Source organism: Netta rufina (genome assembly GCF_964035555.1).
Source record: "Netta rufina genome assembly, chromosome: 12".
In the NCBI taxonomy this organism is placed as follows: domain Eukaryota; kingdom Metazoa; phylum Chordata; class Aves; order Anseriformes; family Anatidae; genus Netta; species Netta rufina.
In genome coordinates this window covers 8857380-8872607 of record NC_140135.1, presented here as the reverse complement: position 1 = coordinate 8872607, position 15228 = coordinate 8857380, and the positions used below count along the sequence as shown (strand labels likewise).

Below are 15228 nucleotides of genomic sequence, written 5' to 3'. Positions count from 1 at the left end.
GGAAACCAGGTACAGTTTCTCTGCAGTGCCCGCAAGCAACCTCAGTGGGAAGTAGGTTTGTTTTGAAGAACTGGAGCTCTGTGCCCCAGGGCAGCCGCACGGCTGGCGGAGGGGCTGCCCGTGCCACCAGCTGGTGGTGGTGGTGGTGACACCAGGGCTGGCTCTGCTGGAGCTGGTGCTGGGTCAGACGTTCAGTGTTGCAACTGAGAAGTCGGCTCCATTGGGATCTTGGGAACGGGAGGCTTACGAAACGCGTATGGAGGCTCAATGATGCATGCTGCAAATATTGTCGGGGCCCAGGCTGAGCTGGCAGGAGCTTCGCGTAGCGATGGGGATGGAGGTGAGGGGTTACAGCCACGGCAGGCGCTTGGAAGTAATCGAGTTAGTCCTTTTGGAGAAGCTTCCCTGAGCTGCATTCCCTGCTGCAGAGCAGTAGGTGACAGCCCCTGGGCCACCGAAATGCGAGGCTGCCGTCCGCCACTGCCAGCTCCAGGCAGAAGGGCTGCAGTCACCTCAGGCAGCTCTCTGGAAACGAAGGGGCCCTCTGCTCCCTGGGCTGGGGTTAAACTGGCGCTCCTGCAGTTCCCTTAACACCCTTTGGCTCAAAGGTGGACTCAGTGCTGTTTATTATGGCTTTTTTGACTAATCGGAGCAATTCCAGTAAATCCAAGCGTTTGCTCCCAGTTTTGGAGGCCCGTGCAGCTCTCCAGCAGCGTTCAGCACGGCCATCTGACGTGACCGGCGTTTCCTGATCGTTGCAGCAGTTATGTCCCCACCAGGCCACCTAACTGTAACTGAAAGAGGAAGTTTCTTCCCTTCTTTCAGAAAAAAAATGAAAGTTACTGGCCCTTTAGCTCTGTTTTCCTTCAGGTTTGCAGAGTTTGCTGGAAGTGCCCACGTGCAGCTCTCCCGGGCTGCTTCCCAGGCAAGTCGGGTTCCTCCTGCCCCTTCCCAAGGGGGCACCGAGGGCATCCCCACGCACACGTCTGTGGGCAGCTCAAGCCCACGGGGGAGGAATAGTTTTATTCTTGACAAATCAGTGGATTTGGTGACAGCTGAGCTAAGCTGACACAGAAAAAGAGCGTTAGCATTTTTACCTTCATCACTTTCCAACACTGGGACAAAAAATATGTTCATGGGCTTGAAGACTTTAAGGGGAAGTAGTGTAATTCTTGTGGGTAAACTGAAATGTCATAACTAAAAGACAACAACAGTTTTTTTATCCCAAACTAGGTTCATGTAGTTCAAATGCTCTGACCTTTAAAGAATGTGTTTGCTCATCTCTAGAAGCATGTCTGTATTAGAAAATGGAAGGGTAATTTACTGTTGATGACCAGAATTATGCAGCGAGTTTTCCTCTGGTATCACTGCTGCTTAGGAAGGCCAAACCTTGCAAACTACGGTCCCAAGTTGAGGAGCCCTCAGCAGGATGGAGGGGATGGGATGTCAGCCTCACATCTGGGCGTGGGGAAGCCTCCACTTGTTTAAAAAATAAGTCTTGTAACGAAGGGCTCAGAAAAAAACAAACTACCTGTGTTTTTTTCTTTTCTCCTTAACCCAACGCTGCTGTTACATAATGTAAGCACCTCAAATGAATAGCTCTGATATTCTTGATAGAAGACGTGCTGTATGGAAAAGAGGACAGGAGAGGAGATCTGCAGACGTGTGCTGCAGACCCAACACCCAGTAAGTGCTGCAGCCCGGCCGCTGCTGCCTGCGCGTCTCAGCCTTGCTCTGCTGCCACCCTCCTGGCCCTGGGGCTGCTTCCCCTGGTCACACACCTCCCAGGAGCACGGCCATACCCGCGGCAGGGCAGAGGGAACTGCTGAACACAAGTCTATTTGGAAAGCCCCCGTATCATCTGAAGAACTTTAATAACAGCATTTGAAAGGCTGTAGTAATGGGAGAGAAGGGAAGTGTAGATGGGGAGATGGAGAGCCTGTTTGTGAAGCACTCACAAGGTCTAAAGTTTTCTAAGGGGTTTCATGTTGTCCCCTTAAAATTAAATTGGAGACAACAAGCTCAGCTAGGCTCATCTGCAAACCTCAGCTAAGGCATTTTATGAAAAAATAGTTCATTTTTGTAGTTCCTTTCCCTTCACCTTAACAGAATACCTGGGACTCCCTAAGTGCTCCCTCTGTATGTCAAGATACTAGAGGCTGTTGTCTCTGCATGCAGCTCCAGCTCTGTGGAAACCATTTCAGATTCGAAGTTTCAGAGATCAATCATCTGATTAGTACAGCCATTCCCATGACGAGTTCTTTCTCTCTTTGTGGTAAACCTGCAGTTTTGAAACACCTCATCCAGATGACTCTAAAATGCTTCCTCCACACTCAGACTTGACCCAGCTGCTATGGTTGCATCTTGGAACTGGTGATGTTGTAGACATTTTCAAAAATACCTCCAGAGAATGAAGGAACAGGTTTGGGGGCAACCCAGACCTTCCTGGAGGCTCCCATGGGACAGTCTGGCTGCAGTCAGGTTTAAGCTCTTCCTCCCCACCACCCCTGCAATACATCTCCTTCATAGCTCTACACAGAGACCAGGACCACGTAAAGTATTCCCAAACCGAGCAACGTGCTTCATTCTGTGTATTGAAAACTACCTCTTCTGTTATGACAGATAACTGCAGTCTGGCTACAAAATCTGTAACAGGGATTGGTAACCCTCCAGGATGATACTTGGCACTCAAGAGCTAACACATGTTTTTGTTTCATGAGCATGAGCCTAATAAAATGGCTCACTGGTTTAAGATGCCTCTTTGTAAAAACAAGACGCAGTTGGATTTAGAAATTGTGATGATTTGGCAAGTTCAATTATTAACTTCTCGTGCAGGGTTAAAGTTTGACCAGAAATTTGCCATGAACCCATGGGCACATCCTGCTAGGAAACAACATGCAGAAATCCTTCACTGTCCTCCTTGATTTATCTGCACAGGGCACAGCCAGGGTGTGTAGAGCTGTATTTTCCCCCCGAGGAAGTCACAGCAACCTCCGTCCCCTCCGCAGGGCAGAATGCTCTCGTGTTTGCATGTTTTAATCCTTCGATGCAGTTCTGCTCTGCTCCGGACAGTAGGAAACCTTGTCTGGCCATGGCTTGGCCTCTCATATAGTCTGCTTTCACCATGTTTCAGGAGAAAAATTGAACGTGATGAAGATCCTGAGCTATGTTAGCTATGCAGTGTCCTCTGGGATTGTTTTTTGAACACAGCAGCTAAAGATAGAAGTGCACCACAGAGATGCTAAAAATACTGCCCAACTCTACGGTTGTTGTTTAGCATTTGGAGTGCTATAGTTGGCCGTATGCAGACAAAGGGAAGATGCAGTTCTGCAATTTGAATATGCAAATGAAATCCTGAGCTTGCAAATGTGCAATCATATGCTTGAATCTGAAAAGCCTGCTTGTATTCCTGAAGTTAAGCCCTGGCGAGATTAAGAGTTTAATCAGTCAAATACAGTGTCACCAGAAGTTTGTGTGATTGCAGGGCGCTGTGGAGGCTTTACTTGAAAACACACACCAAAAAAATCACCGTGCGTGATTAAGATCAGATTTGTACATTCCACAAGTTGATACTCGGAACAATGCTCTCTCATAAATCATCTCTTATTAACAGCAGGTTGCAAACTGTTTCTTCTTTACGTTTATGTGCATGATATAGTAAACATTGTTTTAATATCAGTGGGAACACACGCTATGCTTCATAGCCTTCAACTGTGTGACCTTTAAAGGCAGAACAAAGGCTTAGGAATTAGAGTTTACATAAAACCGAGAAGTGTGGAGAGCTTGAAAGGCTGGGTAATTCACTTCTGCAAGAACACCATTTTCTCTAACATTGTTTGCACAAGTCAGCATTTATGTTGTCAATTTGCAGTGATGAATGTGTGATTAACACTGCATCTAGGACAGAGGGGAGCTGGTATCTGTAACAAGTTGAGAGGATCTGTGGTTAAAATCTGAGTAACCGAAGCACTGCATGTTCTGCTGGAGAGAATTCCTCCAAATCCTGCATATTTTCGATTCACTCCTTTAGTTAATAAAAGAGCAAAGAGTGGCATCGCATCCCTGCAGAAGCCAGTGTCCTAAAATAAACATTTAAGTGAGGCCAGGATTTCTGCAGCTTTATACAGGACGAGGGCTTCAGGGCTGGGGTGATGGTGCCTTTGGTTGTGTTTTTTTAGCACCAGTGTTTTGCAGCAGCCCTTTAAAGATCCCCGGGTAAGTAAGAGATAGCGCTGGAGGAGTGTGTGCTGTAGGAGGCTGGTCCGGTCAGCTCACCGGTGCAGGAAGGAAGGCTGCAAATAACAGGCTGCCAACGAGCCGTGTGCCTGTTCCAGAGCGGGTACACTGAGCATGGCAGAGCTGCTGGGCAGGGAAAGATGGAGGCTTCAAAAGGAAGCTGTCAGAGACAAATATTCACTGCCAGACTCTTCTGCTTTACCAGACATCCCTGCTCCTGGCTGTGTCAGGCTCTCTACACCCAGGTTCAGCGGGAGATTCACTGGGTTCATGAGCTTTTTGCTCTAACTGAGGTTTGTTTTTATGGTTCTGTATTAATCGATATCCTGCTTATTGTTTAATTTATTGAAGCACAGAGGAACAAAAGCATGGGGTGAATGTGTTGGGGAGGAGCCATTCAGAGCATTGCCTTCACTTACCCATTTGTTCCATCTTCCCTAAGAGTTGTGCTCCTGTTTCTGATGCCACTTAGGAAAAAACTGAAACTGCTCTTCTGGATGCTTTGTCCCCTAAGCCTAGTGGAGAGCTCTGGGTGCAGTAATGCATTGCTTCCCAGTACAGAAGGCAAGCAGGCCACTTAGCGGTCTGATATAAGGCCACACGGCATTAGCATTCAAGTACAGCCTCGCAGGTAAGGTTGGAGCTATTATTCTTTGGGGGAGTAAGTGTAAGTACTTCAGCTGTTGAAACAGAGCTGCCTTTTTTCAGACTGAAATCCCATTGTTTCTTATTGCTCCGAGAACCTGAGAGCTTTCTGGCCCCAGGTTTGACCTAATTGAAGGCTTTGCCTGCAGGCTGTTAATTCCCCAACGATACCTTTTGACAAAATGGAACCTGTAGCTTGAGAGAAATGCAGGAGGTAAATCTTCTGGGGTTTGAACAAATAATGCAATACCTAGCAGAAAAAAAAAAGAAAGAAAAAGAAAAAAAAAAAAAAAAGACAAACTGGATTTTATCTGATTATCTAGTAAATGGTAAACCTACCTCACGATTTATGAACGTATACAGTCTCCTATAGTTAGCTCCTGTTAACCTATGGTCATTGCATAACCGTGCCAGTGTCAGGGGCTAGAAAAGAAGGAAAAATATCTTTCAAATCCCAAAAGACCCAAGTAGCAAAACCATCACTTTTTGCTCAGTGGAGACGATCTGCAATTCTCCAGCCTAGCTATTGCCGTGAGAAATTAATGTAGTCTACAAAATTACTGCAAAGTGTTCCATAGGAGTTTGAAATTAATGGACTATAAAAAAAGATATAAAACAATACTGCTGGTATTAAAACAGAGGTAAGATGAGGTAATACTGATGGAAAGGCGTTGAGCCTCAGATTGATCTTGATTTACGGCCAGATAGGAAAGAAACGCTCTTGTACTACAGCTTAAAACCCGAAAGGCAGAGAACTTCTTCTGTCTTCAGCTGTCTCATTAATAGCACTTGTCATTACATGGAATGTGGAAACTGCAGCCAGACAATATGTATGGCGTGATTGCTGCAAGTCTTCGGATGACTAATTAAGAGGCATCTGCACAGAGATCTCCTGCTAGCAGTACAACACAGGAGCAGGCAGTAGTCCTGTTCCTCCAGATCCATTTGTCAACAGCAATTTTTCCCCTGGAAAAATTTCCATTTTTAACAACGCCATTAATACTGAAAGCAGATGAATTGCTAAGGAAAGACAAGATAGGAAGATGCTGAATGTTTGTTTTGGTAGGGCAGCTATCCCTTAGTGCTTTTTAAATGAGATTGGTAGTTCTGTCTGCCCTGAAAAGTAGCAAAACTAACTGCTGGATCTTCTTTAAAATGTATATATTTTTTTATTATTATTTTTTCTCTACAATGAATGCTACTTTGTCTCTTCTATGTGGCCAGTTTTTCTGGGATGGAGAAATAGGTACATTTTTTGCCCATGCACTTTTTCTCTCCTTGGAACCGATCCTACCTCGATATCTTTACTTTGACATTAGGGATGTTGCCCATCATTTTAGACGAGGGTCATCAGAAAAACCTTGTTCACAAACTTGCCGCTGTGTAGCCCATGAGATCTTCCAACTGAGAGCAGGATGTGGATCAGCTGTATTTCTGTCAATATGAGCCTAACTGCATTCACACAAATCAGTACGAGAAAATCATATTTGTAGTATTTCCTTCCCTTTAATGTTTGGTTAAGATTTATAGAAAAGGTAATACGTAACAGCCTTGGTAATCCAGGTTGAATTTCCTGTTAGTTTCTGCGGTTTAAGCTTATTGTAAGATCACATCTTTCTGGTTTTGTATTGTCATGATGTTTTGGATTTTTGTACTTACCAGCCAAAGCATGCAGTTCTAGGTATTGGCAGCCAGGATTACTTCCTACACTGCATGGTTACGTGGAAAAGGAGGCAAAAGATGAAAGAAAGTGACAGATCAGCAGTCACCGCTTAAAAGTGCACATACGTTAAGTAGCAGCAGTTTTCTTCTTTCTCTTTCAACATAGACTGGGGTTCCTTCGAAGATACGCACTGATGTCTTGAGGGAATAACGTGAGAAGATCACAATGAGTGGTGGCGGTCACGGGGAAAGGGTCACAGCAAGCTTGTGTCAAGCGAACTGGTGTTCGCTGTGCTGACGGGAGATGTAGTTACACACACGGAGCAGCAGTGTTTGGGAGTCGTTCTGCATCTGTACAGCCTAAGCAACAATTTCCAATCTATGTTAATATGCCTCTTTTAAAGATGGCAGATTTCATATCAGCACTGTAAATTACACACTGGGGAGAAGCCCTAGTTCCAGGTAAAAATTATCCACATAATACATGCAAGCTAGCCAATAACCCATGTGCTTTCATGGTTAAATAACTGCTTACATCCCCGGTTCCTCTTCCTACATCCTCCCCTCCAATTGCCTATTTCCATGAGCGTGATGAATAGAAGGAAATCCAACCCTGTGCATTTTCCCTGTTCATAATCTTTTCTCCGCTACCACACCTCATTGTGAATGGATCTGCCACCTTTCCAGCCTGCAAATACCCAACAGACCCCAAAGCAGACTTTTCTTTTGTACTTATTATTATTTTTAAGCCCAGCAAAACACATCTCTGGTAGCTTGGAATCACATTCTGATCTCTTTCCTGGCAATGTGAAATGACAGCTTTAAGTCCACCCATGCTGAAATCCCTTGAAATCAGGAGGGTCAACCAGCCTGAAGCAGTAGGAAAAATTAGGTTTTAGTTTATGCTTAATCTTAGCATGAAGACAGCAAATGGTGGTTTCAGTTGCTTAAGCCCCCTTGAGTTCTCCTTGTAGCCTGAGATATGGAAGCATACTTCTTGGTGGTAGTCATGGACTGCTTTGGCTACTCGCTGTATGCCTCAGCAGGAAGCATTTCTTCTTGGATTCTGATATATAATGCAAGTTTCTGTTACCAAACGGCAACCAGCATGCACAAATGCAAATCTGCAGATGTGCTAAATGCACTTAATGCAGTGCCAGGTTCTGCTGTTGTTAAATGGGATCTCTGCCCATGAGCATTTGGGTTTTGTTGCTCATGTGCAAGCCAGCCTGCTACTGAAAGCAGCACGTCTGATAGTTCAAGGAGGGCTACAAGTAACTGCTGCCATTTAAAAGGTAATGGTATATCAAATCCACTTGCCAGCCTCCAAACACGCAGTAGAATTCTCACCTTTTTCACAATCTGTCCGCAAAGATTAGCAGGTCATTAAAATTAGATTTTGGAGAAATTAGCAATATAGAGCACAGACCTTTCAACTTGTATATTTAAGGCACAGGAGAAAAATTGTGAAGTTTTCTTGTTTTATATGGAAAATTGCCAGTTTCATTTTCTCATTACATGACTGTTTTTGTCAGAACAGATAGAAACATTTCGGGCTGATGGGCAGATAGCTCTCGCTGAAGCTTGTTGAAGCCACAGAGACTGAAGTCTTGATGGCTGAATGCTGCAAACAGTTTGCCTCTGGCAAATACATGCTTCCAGTTTTGGCAGTGTCTAGTGTTTGAAAGAGACAGAGAGTGAAAGGTTCTCTGGTCAGTTCAGTTGAGCAAATCTCAGATTTTATACTTTGCAGAGGGGAAAAAACAGTCTGCAATGTATCTTGAAAAATAGGAGAGTTGGAGACCCAGTCTGCTGTGGGGTCTCAAGGGGATGCTGGAGAAGCCAACATGTGGGTTTTCCCAAGAGTTACAAGGGTCCTAGGACTCCTAGTGAAAAAAAAGTTATCTGACTCCCATTTTGGGTATCCCAGATCAATATATTTAATGCTAAGTCAAGAGGGTCTCCAACAGTGACGGGCTGTGCTGGGGATGGAGGGAGCTGGAATAGACATCGAAGGAGAACGCCGTGAGGGCTCTACAGAAGTGGTTTCAAAATGGCAGTGTCTCACTGGGCTCGGTTCTTGTGCGAAGAGGCTGCGTAGGTGTGGGAATCGCTGCTGTAGGTTGGATGGCTCAGTGGCAGTGAGTGGGGTGGGGTGGTTGCAGATCAATAATCAGCACCCTGCGGTTGCTCTAAATCAAGGTTTGAATCTCTGACAGAGGCTGCAGAAACCAGGAAGAGGCACAGAAATACCTCACCTAACAGTTTTCCTTTCTCATTTCTGCTTTGCGCTGTCCTAAATAGGAATCTCTTGTTAGATTCAGCTTTTTTTTTTTTTTTTTTTCTCTGATGGAAGGGGGATGAAAGGTACAACAAGGCTCTCCCCAGCTCTTGGCCGCGGTGGCCCTTTCCTCCCAGCCACCCTGCAGGCACAAAGGGACAAGAGAGTTAGCACGGGCTGGCAGCAGGGCCATGGGGCAACCTGGGTCACACAGAGCCGGCAGGGTAACTGAGGACAGTTTTGGGATTAAAGTAAGAAAGGAAACGCAGTGTTGGCGAGGCTCTGAGCCAACCGGGAGAAGCTCATGCGGCATGTTACTAAAATCCGACAGCACCACCACGGTGTGTATCTATGGACAATTCGATCTCTCTGCTTCATTTGTTGCCACTTCCAGCCTTTGCTGAGAAGCAGCAAGGCGCTGGGGGCTGGCACCATTGCCTGTGTTTGGGAAGAAGCGGGCAGAGGATGCTGTGGGGGCACGGCGAAGCAAGGCCGGGGCAGCCAGGCCCAGCGTGCCGGCACTCGGCCTGCGGGCGCTCTGCCCACGCGCAGGGCTTCGCTGCTGTGAGCAGAGGTAATGTGTGACAAATCAGGGGTTTGTAACCGTGCTGTAGAGCTGCCCGAGAAGGAGCAGTGTAAACAGTTATTATTTATTGTTATACTACCAGTTGGAGCTAGCAGCGCGACGCATTTGTAGCTTGGGCCTGTTGGTTTTGAGAGGGCAGCAGTGCCGGGGTCGTGGCATGCTCACTTCCGAAGCAAACCTGAGAGCATGAGCACCTCAAAATCGGATGTTGCTCAAAGTGGAGAGCCTGCCTTCATTTCCCAACTATTCCCCAGGAGAATTTAGCGTGTTCATGCTAATTTAGTGCAGTGAATTTTGACAAGGTCACAAGAGCCCACTGGTTCCTTGGCTGTGTAGCCCTTGTTTGCACGTATGGGGCTTTCCCACATACAGCCATATACAGCTCCCAGACACCCTAAGTGTGTGTGTATGTTACATGTTTATGAAATATTTATATTCACCTCCCAGTATTCAGTTTGGAACGAAGCTGCCCAGTACACTACTCCGCAGAGAAAGGGAAAGATCATATTTTAGGGGCTCTCCTCATTTCTCCTGAGTTTGTCAAATAGCATAAACCCTCTCAAAAGAAGGGGAGAAAGTTGAAATAAATTAGCTCTCTTCTAGGAAAATCGAGGGCAAAACGAGGGAAATGTGCAATAAAAATGGCTTTTGTAAGGGAAGAGTCTAGAAAAGGATGGAGGTGCTTTACAGAGATGATGTTCTTGAGATGTCTGAGCGTGCTAGAGGAATGATCTGCAACTAGTTGCTGCTTGAATGAGTTTGGTCAGGAGCTCCTGGTCCTAAAAGTCATCGTGCCTCAGTGGTGATGGTGTGGTTGAGTGCGCCCATGTCCCTGAGACACGAAACTGTGTTTCTTTCCCCTGTACTTGTCCATGTTGCTGCAGGGGTACACGAATGGAGAGCATCCACAGGGGAGCTAGGGAGATGTGCTGGCTCCTAGCAGAGACCGCAGCAGCACAGCGTGCGGTATGGGAGGAGCAGTCATGTGCATTCAAGTGGGGAGTATTTAAGCAACGCTTTCAGCTATTCCACGGCGAAATACTGTCGTCTATTTTCTTCGTTTGCGATGTGCTTGATGATACCCAGATCTCCCTTCTGACCAAAGTTACTCATCGATGTCTTTAGTTCACTTTAAGGATAGTATCTTTCTCAAATTTGGGGCTGTAGTCAAGCATATCTTAAGCCAATGCAATACTACAAAATGTTGTGGAGCTGTACCTGCCTGCACTGGGAGAAGTTGGTCTTCTGGTTTTTATGGTCTCCTTGCAAATACTCAGATGGGAAACAGGAGCCTTGCTTTTCAAGAGAACATAACATCTAGCTAACATTGTTGCATCTCTTCCAGCCAGGCTTCTCATGGGAGCTAAGGAACAGCATCCTATTTAAAAACCTTGTCCCAGTTTTGGTATGCCCATACCTTCTGAACGCCATGGCCTTATTTTACCTGTTTACATGTAGCAATAGTCTTGGAGAAATGGGCTTTTGTTTTCCCATCACATTTACTCCCCCGTGCAACAGTTAAAGAATATCTTTGAAGTGTTTAGAAAGCCCGATTTTTCCCCCAGTAACTCAGAGGATAGGAATGTCCTATGGCAAAAAGCAGCACTGGCAAGGATGTGCATGCCAGCGTGTCAGCTGGCCAAGTGTGGGAGATCCCCCAGCAGCGCCTGCCTCGAGGTTCCCAGGGTGCAACTTGGGAACGCACTGTGTTTGTTTTGGATGTGCGAAGCCCCTGTAAAGATTCTCTGTACGTGTCTGGGTTTACATACGTGGAGTTATGCTCTACCAACAAGTTTCAGCCTACACGGGGCAACATCTGTTGAAACATGCAACCCTGGCTTAGTTTTATCAAAGAAAATGAGGGAAAACAATTTGATCCATCATTAGACCAACACTTGGGAGAAGATTTAGGCCTTGTTCCATTTCCTAAAGCTAGGCAAATTCTGGCCTCCCCGATCCAGAGGAAGAATCCAGTCCCCGATGCTTCAGCTTCCTCTGGCAGTGACTTAGGGGCTCTTGTGCTTCATATTTAGTGTAAAATTTAGAAGTTACTCATACCCACTGCATCCCTAGAGTGGAGGTGGTTATGCTGGCACTTCTCTTGTATGGTACATGGTGGTATTAGATGTGATTTTTTTTCCGGGTACTAGGTGGCTAGCAGCGCTTTAAGTGTCGGTCAGGGCGGGGAGAGGTTTTACTGTGAGCTGGTTTAGAGGAACAGTGACTTTCTATGGTTTCCCCATTGCTGACAAGATACTTTTCTAAACGCCACCTCCCTCTACTGTTATACAAGAACAGGAGGCTTATTTCCCTTAACTTGAAGCAGCAATGTTAATGTTTGATTAATCCTATGACATACAGGTCAAGGTTGTTAAAAATGAAAGCCGCAGATGATTATATTTGGAAGAGATTGCCATATCTCACTGAATTAGTGCTAGAGACATTGTTTTCGGTTTCATTTTCTTTATAAGGAAGTTTTGCTTTTTTTCCTCAGGATTTGCGGATTTACAACTCTACCATTTCGTGAGGATCAAGATATTTCTATCAGTGTATTTTGAAAATATTTCAGTTTTTACAAATGAGTTGCAATCCTTCAAAATAACAAATCCCATGCTGCCACAGACGTAGAAAAACAAACAAAAATTAAGAGTTTAGCAGTTATTTACTGGCTTGTAAAATCTAAAACATCTGTGATTAGGGAGCTTGAGAGTTGAAAGTCTGTTTAGATAGATAGTTGAGATTTTTTGTTTGTTTGTTTTGGTTTGTTTAGAAAGTATGCCAGTTATTTCAGATGCTCTGCCTATAAAGAATGTAAAACAATTTAGTTGTCTCAGGTCTGAATTTAATCGGAGTCACTGGCAGAAGGTCGCAAAATTCAGTCCAGGGTTTCATTCAGATCTGCCATTGTTTCGACCTAAAAAATGTTACCATAAAAATGCTGGCATGTTTGTTATGCAGGGAGTATAATGTCTTAATTGAAATGGTACCAGAAACTATTTAAAAAACTTCTATTACAGTTCACATGACAGACAGTATTTTATAGTTTTAACATCTGTTTTAAGGCCAGCATGTGAGATTCAGCCTTTGTCTGACTATAACTCTTCTGATTTCAGTGAAGTTGCACCCACTTAAATCCTGATTGAATTTGTCTCACATGATTGGTTTTTTAATTGCCTGATTTAATTTTCAGTATCTCCAACCCAATGTTACAGCGTGGAGCTTCAGAGGGTGTTCGAGTAAGGTCAATAACAGATCCTTTCTTTTTCTTTTTTTTTTTTTTTTTTTTATTTTCCCAGTTACAGGGATCCATTAAAAGAAAACTGGAAGATGATAGCTCTCCTGCCTCCAGTGGTGTGCCTGATGTCATTTTCCCAAATGACAGCAAAAGACTTTGTCTCGATGACGTAACCCTCTCCATGGGCCAAGGTACCAATCCCAATGTGGCGTGTCCAGAAATGCAAAGTTCTCCCTTCTCCACCAGTCACAGCACCTCTTCCATGGGAGTCACGGGTCATTCAGTGCTCCTCGAAAACAATCACATGAACGGCAGTGGCATTGGCTCCCCGTTTTCTGTGCCGCCCAACACGGAAATAAATCAGAAGGGGTCGATAGGAGGGCAGGCCAACAACATTGTCCACTATGATGAGAAAGGAAACAGCTTGCAGTCTGTGGACCAAGAGTTGCAAGACCTGTTGGAAGAGCTGACAAAGATGCCCGATCCTTCTCCCAATGACCTGGATCTGGAGAAGATTCTGGGCAGCAAGGCCGAAGAGCCACTTGGGCTGAGTCATTCTCAACCAAGCATAAGTACCACTCCAAAGTCCTCCCCGCAGACTTCCCACTTGGAGAACCATGTTGCTAACAAAGACTTTTCTCCAGGCTGCAACCCAACCAGTGGAGGATCTCCTCAGATGCGACCGTCATCCGCAGGAGCTAACTTCCAAGTTCCTCCCTCAAACAAACCCGCTGCATCGCCCATCTCGACGGCAGCTCAGAGCAAGAACCAGCCTCCACCCATGCTTCCAGTACCCTTACCCAACATGCCTGGCTCCAACTGGCACGCTCAGCAGCTGAAGCAGCTGGCAGCCAGCAAGCAGGTGTCTACGACTAAGCAACAAGTACAGGCTCCCAGCTGGCCAACTATGTCTCCTCCTGGTCTCTCTCCTCCTTACAGGGCAGGATCATCCCCACACCATCAGCCTTTCAGTCCTCAAAATGTTATGGTGTCTGGTATGCCTGCTAATAACTTACCAGGAAACAACATCCAGAGTCCTCAGAACACTCTGCTTTCGAGCATGACTTCCAGCAGCACCCCCTCCAATGGCCCCTCTCCTCCTTACGGGTCTGAGAAACTTTCCAGTCCGGCGCTGAACCAGCAGCCCTTCAGCCCGCAGAGCTCCATGCTGCCTGCCCTGACAGCAGCCAGCTTGCCAGCCAGCAATATTAAAAGTCCACAGAACAACTTGGTGGCCAGCATGGCTTCCACGAATACTGGACCTTCTCCACCGTACAGGCCAGAGAAGCTGTCGAGCCCAGCTCTGCATCAGCAGCCGTTCAGTCCTCAAGGTACATTAATCTCTAATATCACTCCCACCAACAACCCCACAAGTATGCAGAACTCGCTTTTTAAATCAATGACTACAAACCAGTCCAAAAATATGAACATAATTATGCAACAGCCATCCAGTAGCTTACAGCCAGGTCTAGTGAATGAGAGCCCTGTTAGCCAAGACCAGTTTTCTTTCAATAACACCAAGCCACTGTCTCACTTTGCCTCAGAGTCAGCCACTCAAAAGATGTCACCTCTGACAGCAGGACAAGGGCAGCAGTCGCTCATTCACTATCTCCAGCAGCAGCAGCAGCAGTCTCCAGCCGCCCAGCAGTCCCAGCAGGCTAACAACAGCCAGTTTCTCCAGCAGCAGTTTCGACAGCTGATGCAGCAGCCACATCGGATGCAGAGGCACATGCAGCCTGCCACGCTGCCATCTCAAAACAGACAGGTAAGAGCACTTCTGCTGTTTTCTAGTCTTACGTGCAGATGTTGAGTCATGCATTTTCTTATTTTTGCTTTCCTTTGTGTTTCAAACATGATGTCACTAAACTCCTGGGGTGTGCACAGTGTGTGCATCAGCACGGCAGTAACAACACCATGGAGTTACAAGAAGTAACTTATTTTCTTTGTTCAGTTGAGATGTACTGTAATTCCACCATCCACTGCCACTTCGAGCCCAGCAGAGAACTTTGTCCTGCTAGGGAAAACACATTTCATGCCACTGAAATAAGTTATTGTCTAAATGTATAGGTTGTGTTCTTACTTAGCTTATATTATTAACTGTAGAGGTGCTCCCACAGTTTGTTTCCTGTCTTCTTTTTTTGTGGGAGTCCTTTTTTTTTCCCTAATGCCTTTGACCAAATTCATCTCTGTGTTATGTTTCTGAGGCTAGACAAGATAAGGTGGGGTGAGAAGCGAAGTTAAAATATGACTGCTTCATGGACTGCAGGTCAAACAGTACAGCTCCTGAATAGCAAAGAGGCAGACTTGAAATACCTGTTACCAGCATTCGCCAGAAGCAATGCCCTGCTTTGGATGAGGGCCATTCCCCACCCTTTGTTGATCTTCGATACCAACTGGGCTGGTAAACACAAAAATGCAGCTGGCAGGAGTGAGAGCAGCCTCGGTTTCCCTCCAGCAACTTTCTTCCTGAGACCCAAAGAGAGGTGTGAAGCACTTTCTGCTGCTACACCAGATAGGAGAGATGTACTGTCAAAGTTTCAGAGCAAGGAAGGGCTTGGGGACTCTGAGAGCTCGGGTAGGAGC

At 45.7% G+C, this 15228-nt stretch overlaps 1 protein-coding gene across 1 annotated transcript in view; it reads left to right on the top strand.

Moving 5' to 3' along the window:
* MAMLD1 (mastermind like domain containing 1) overlaps positions 1 to 15228 on the top strand; it is a 77186-nt gene that overhangs the window by 31371 nt on the left and 30587 nt on the right. Inside the window, exon 2 of the mRNA XM_084293904.1 lies at positions 12707 to 14410. Within this exon, the coding sequence (XP_084150030.1) occupies positions 12707 to 14410 (1704 nt within the window). The remainder of the gene's footprint in view (positions 1 to 12706; positions 14411 to 15228) is intronic.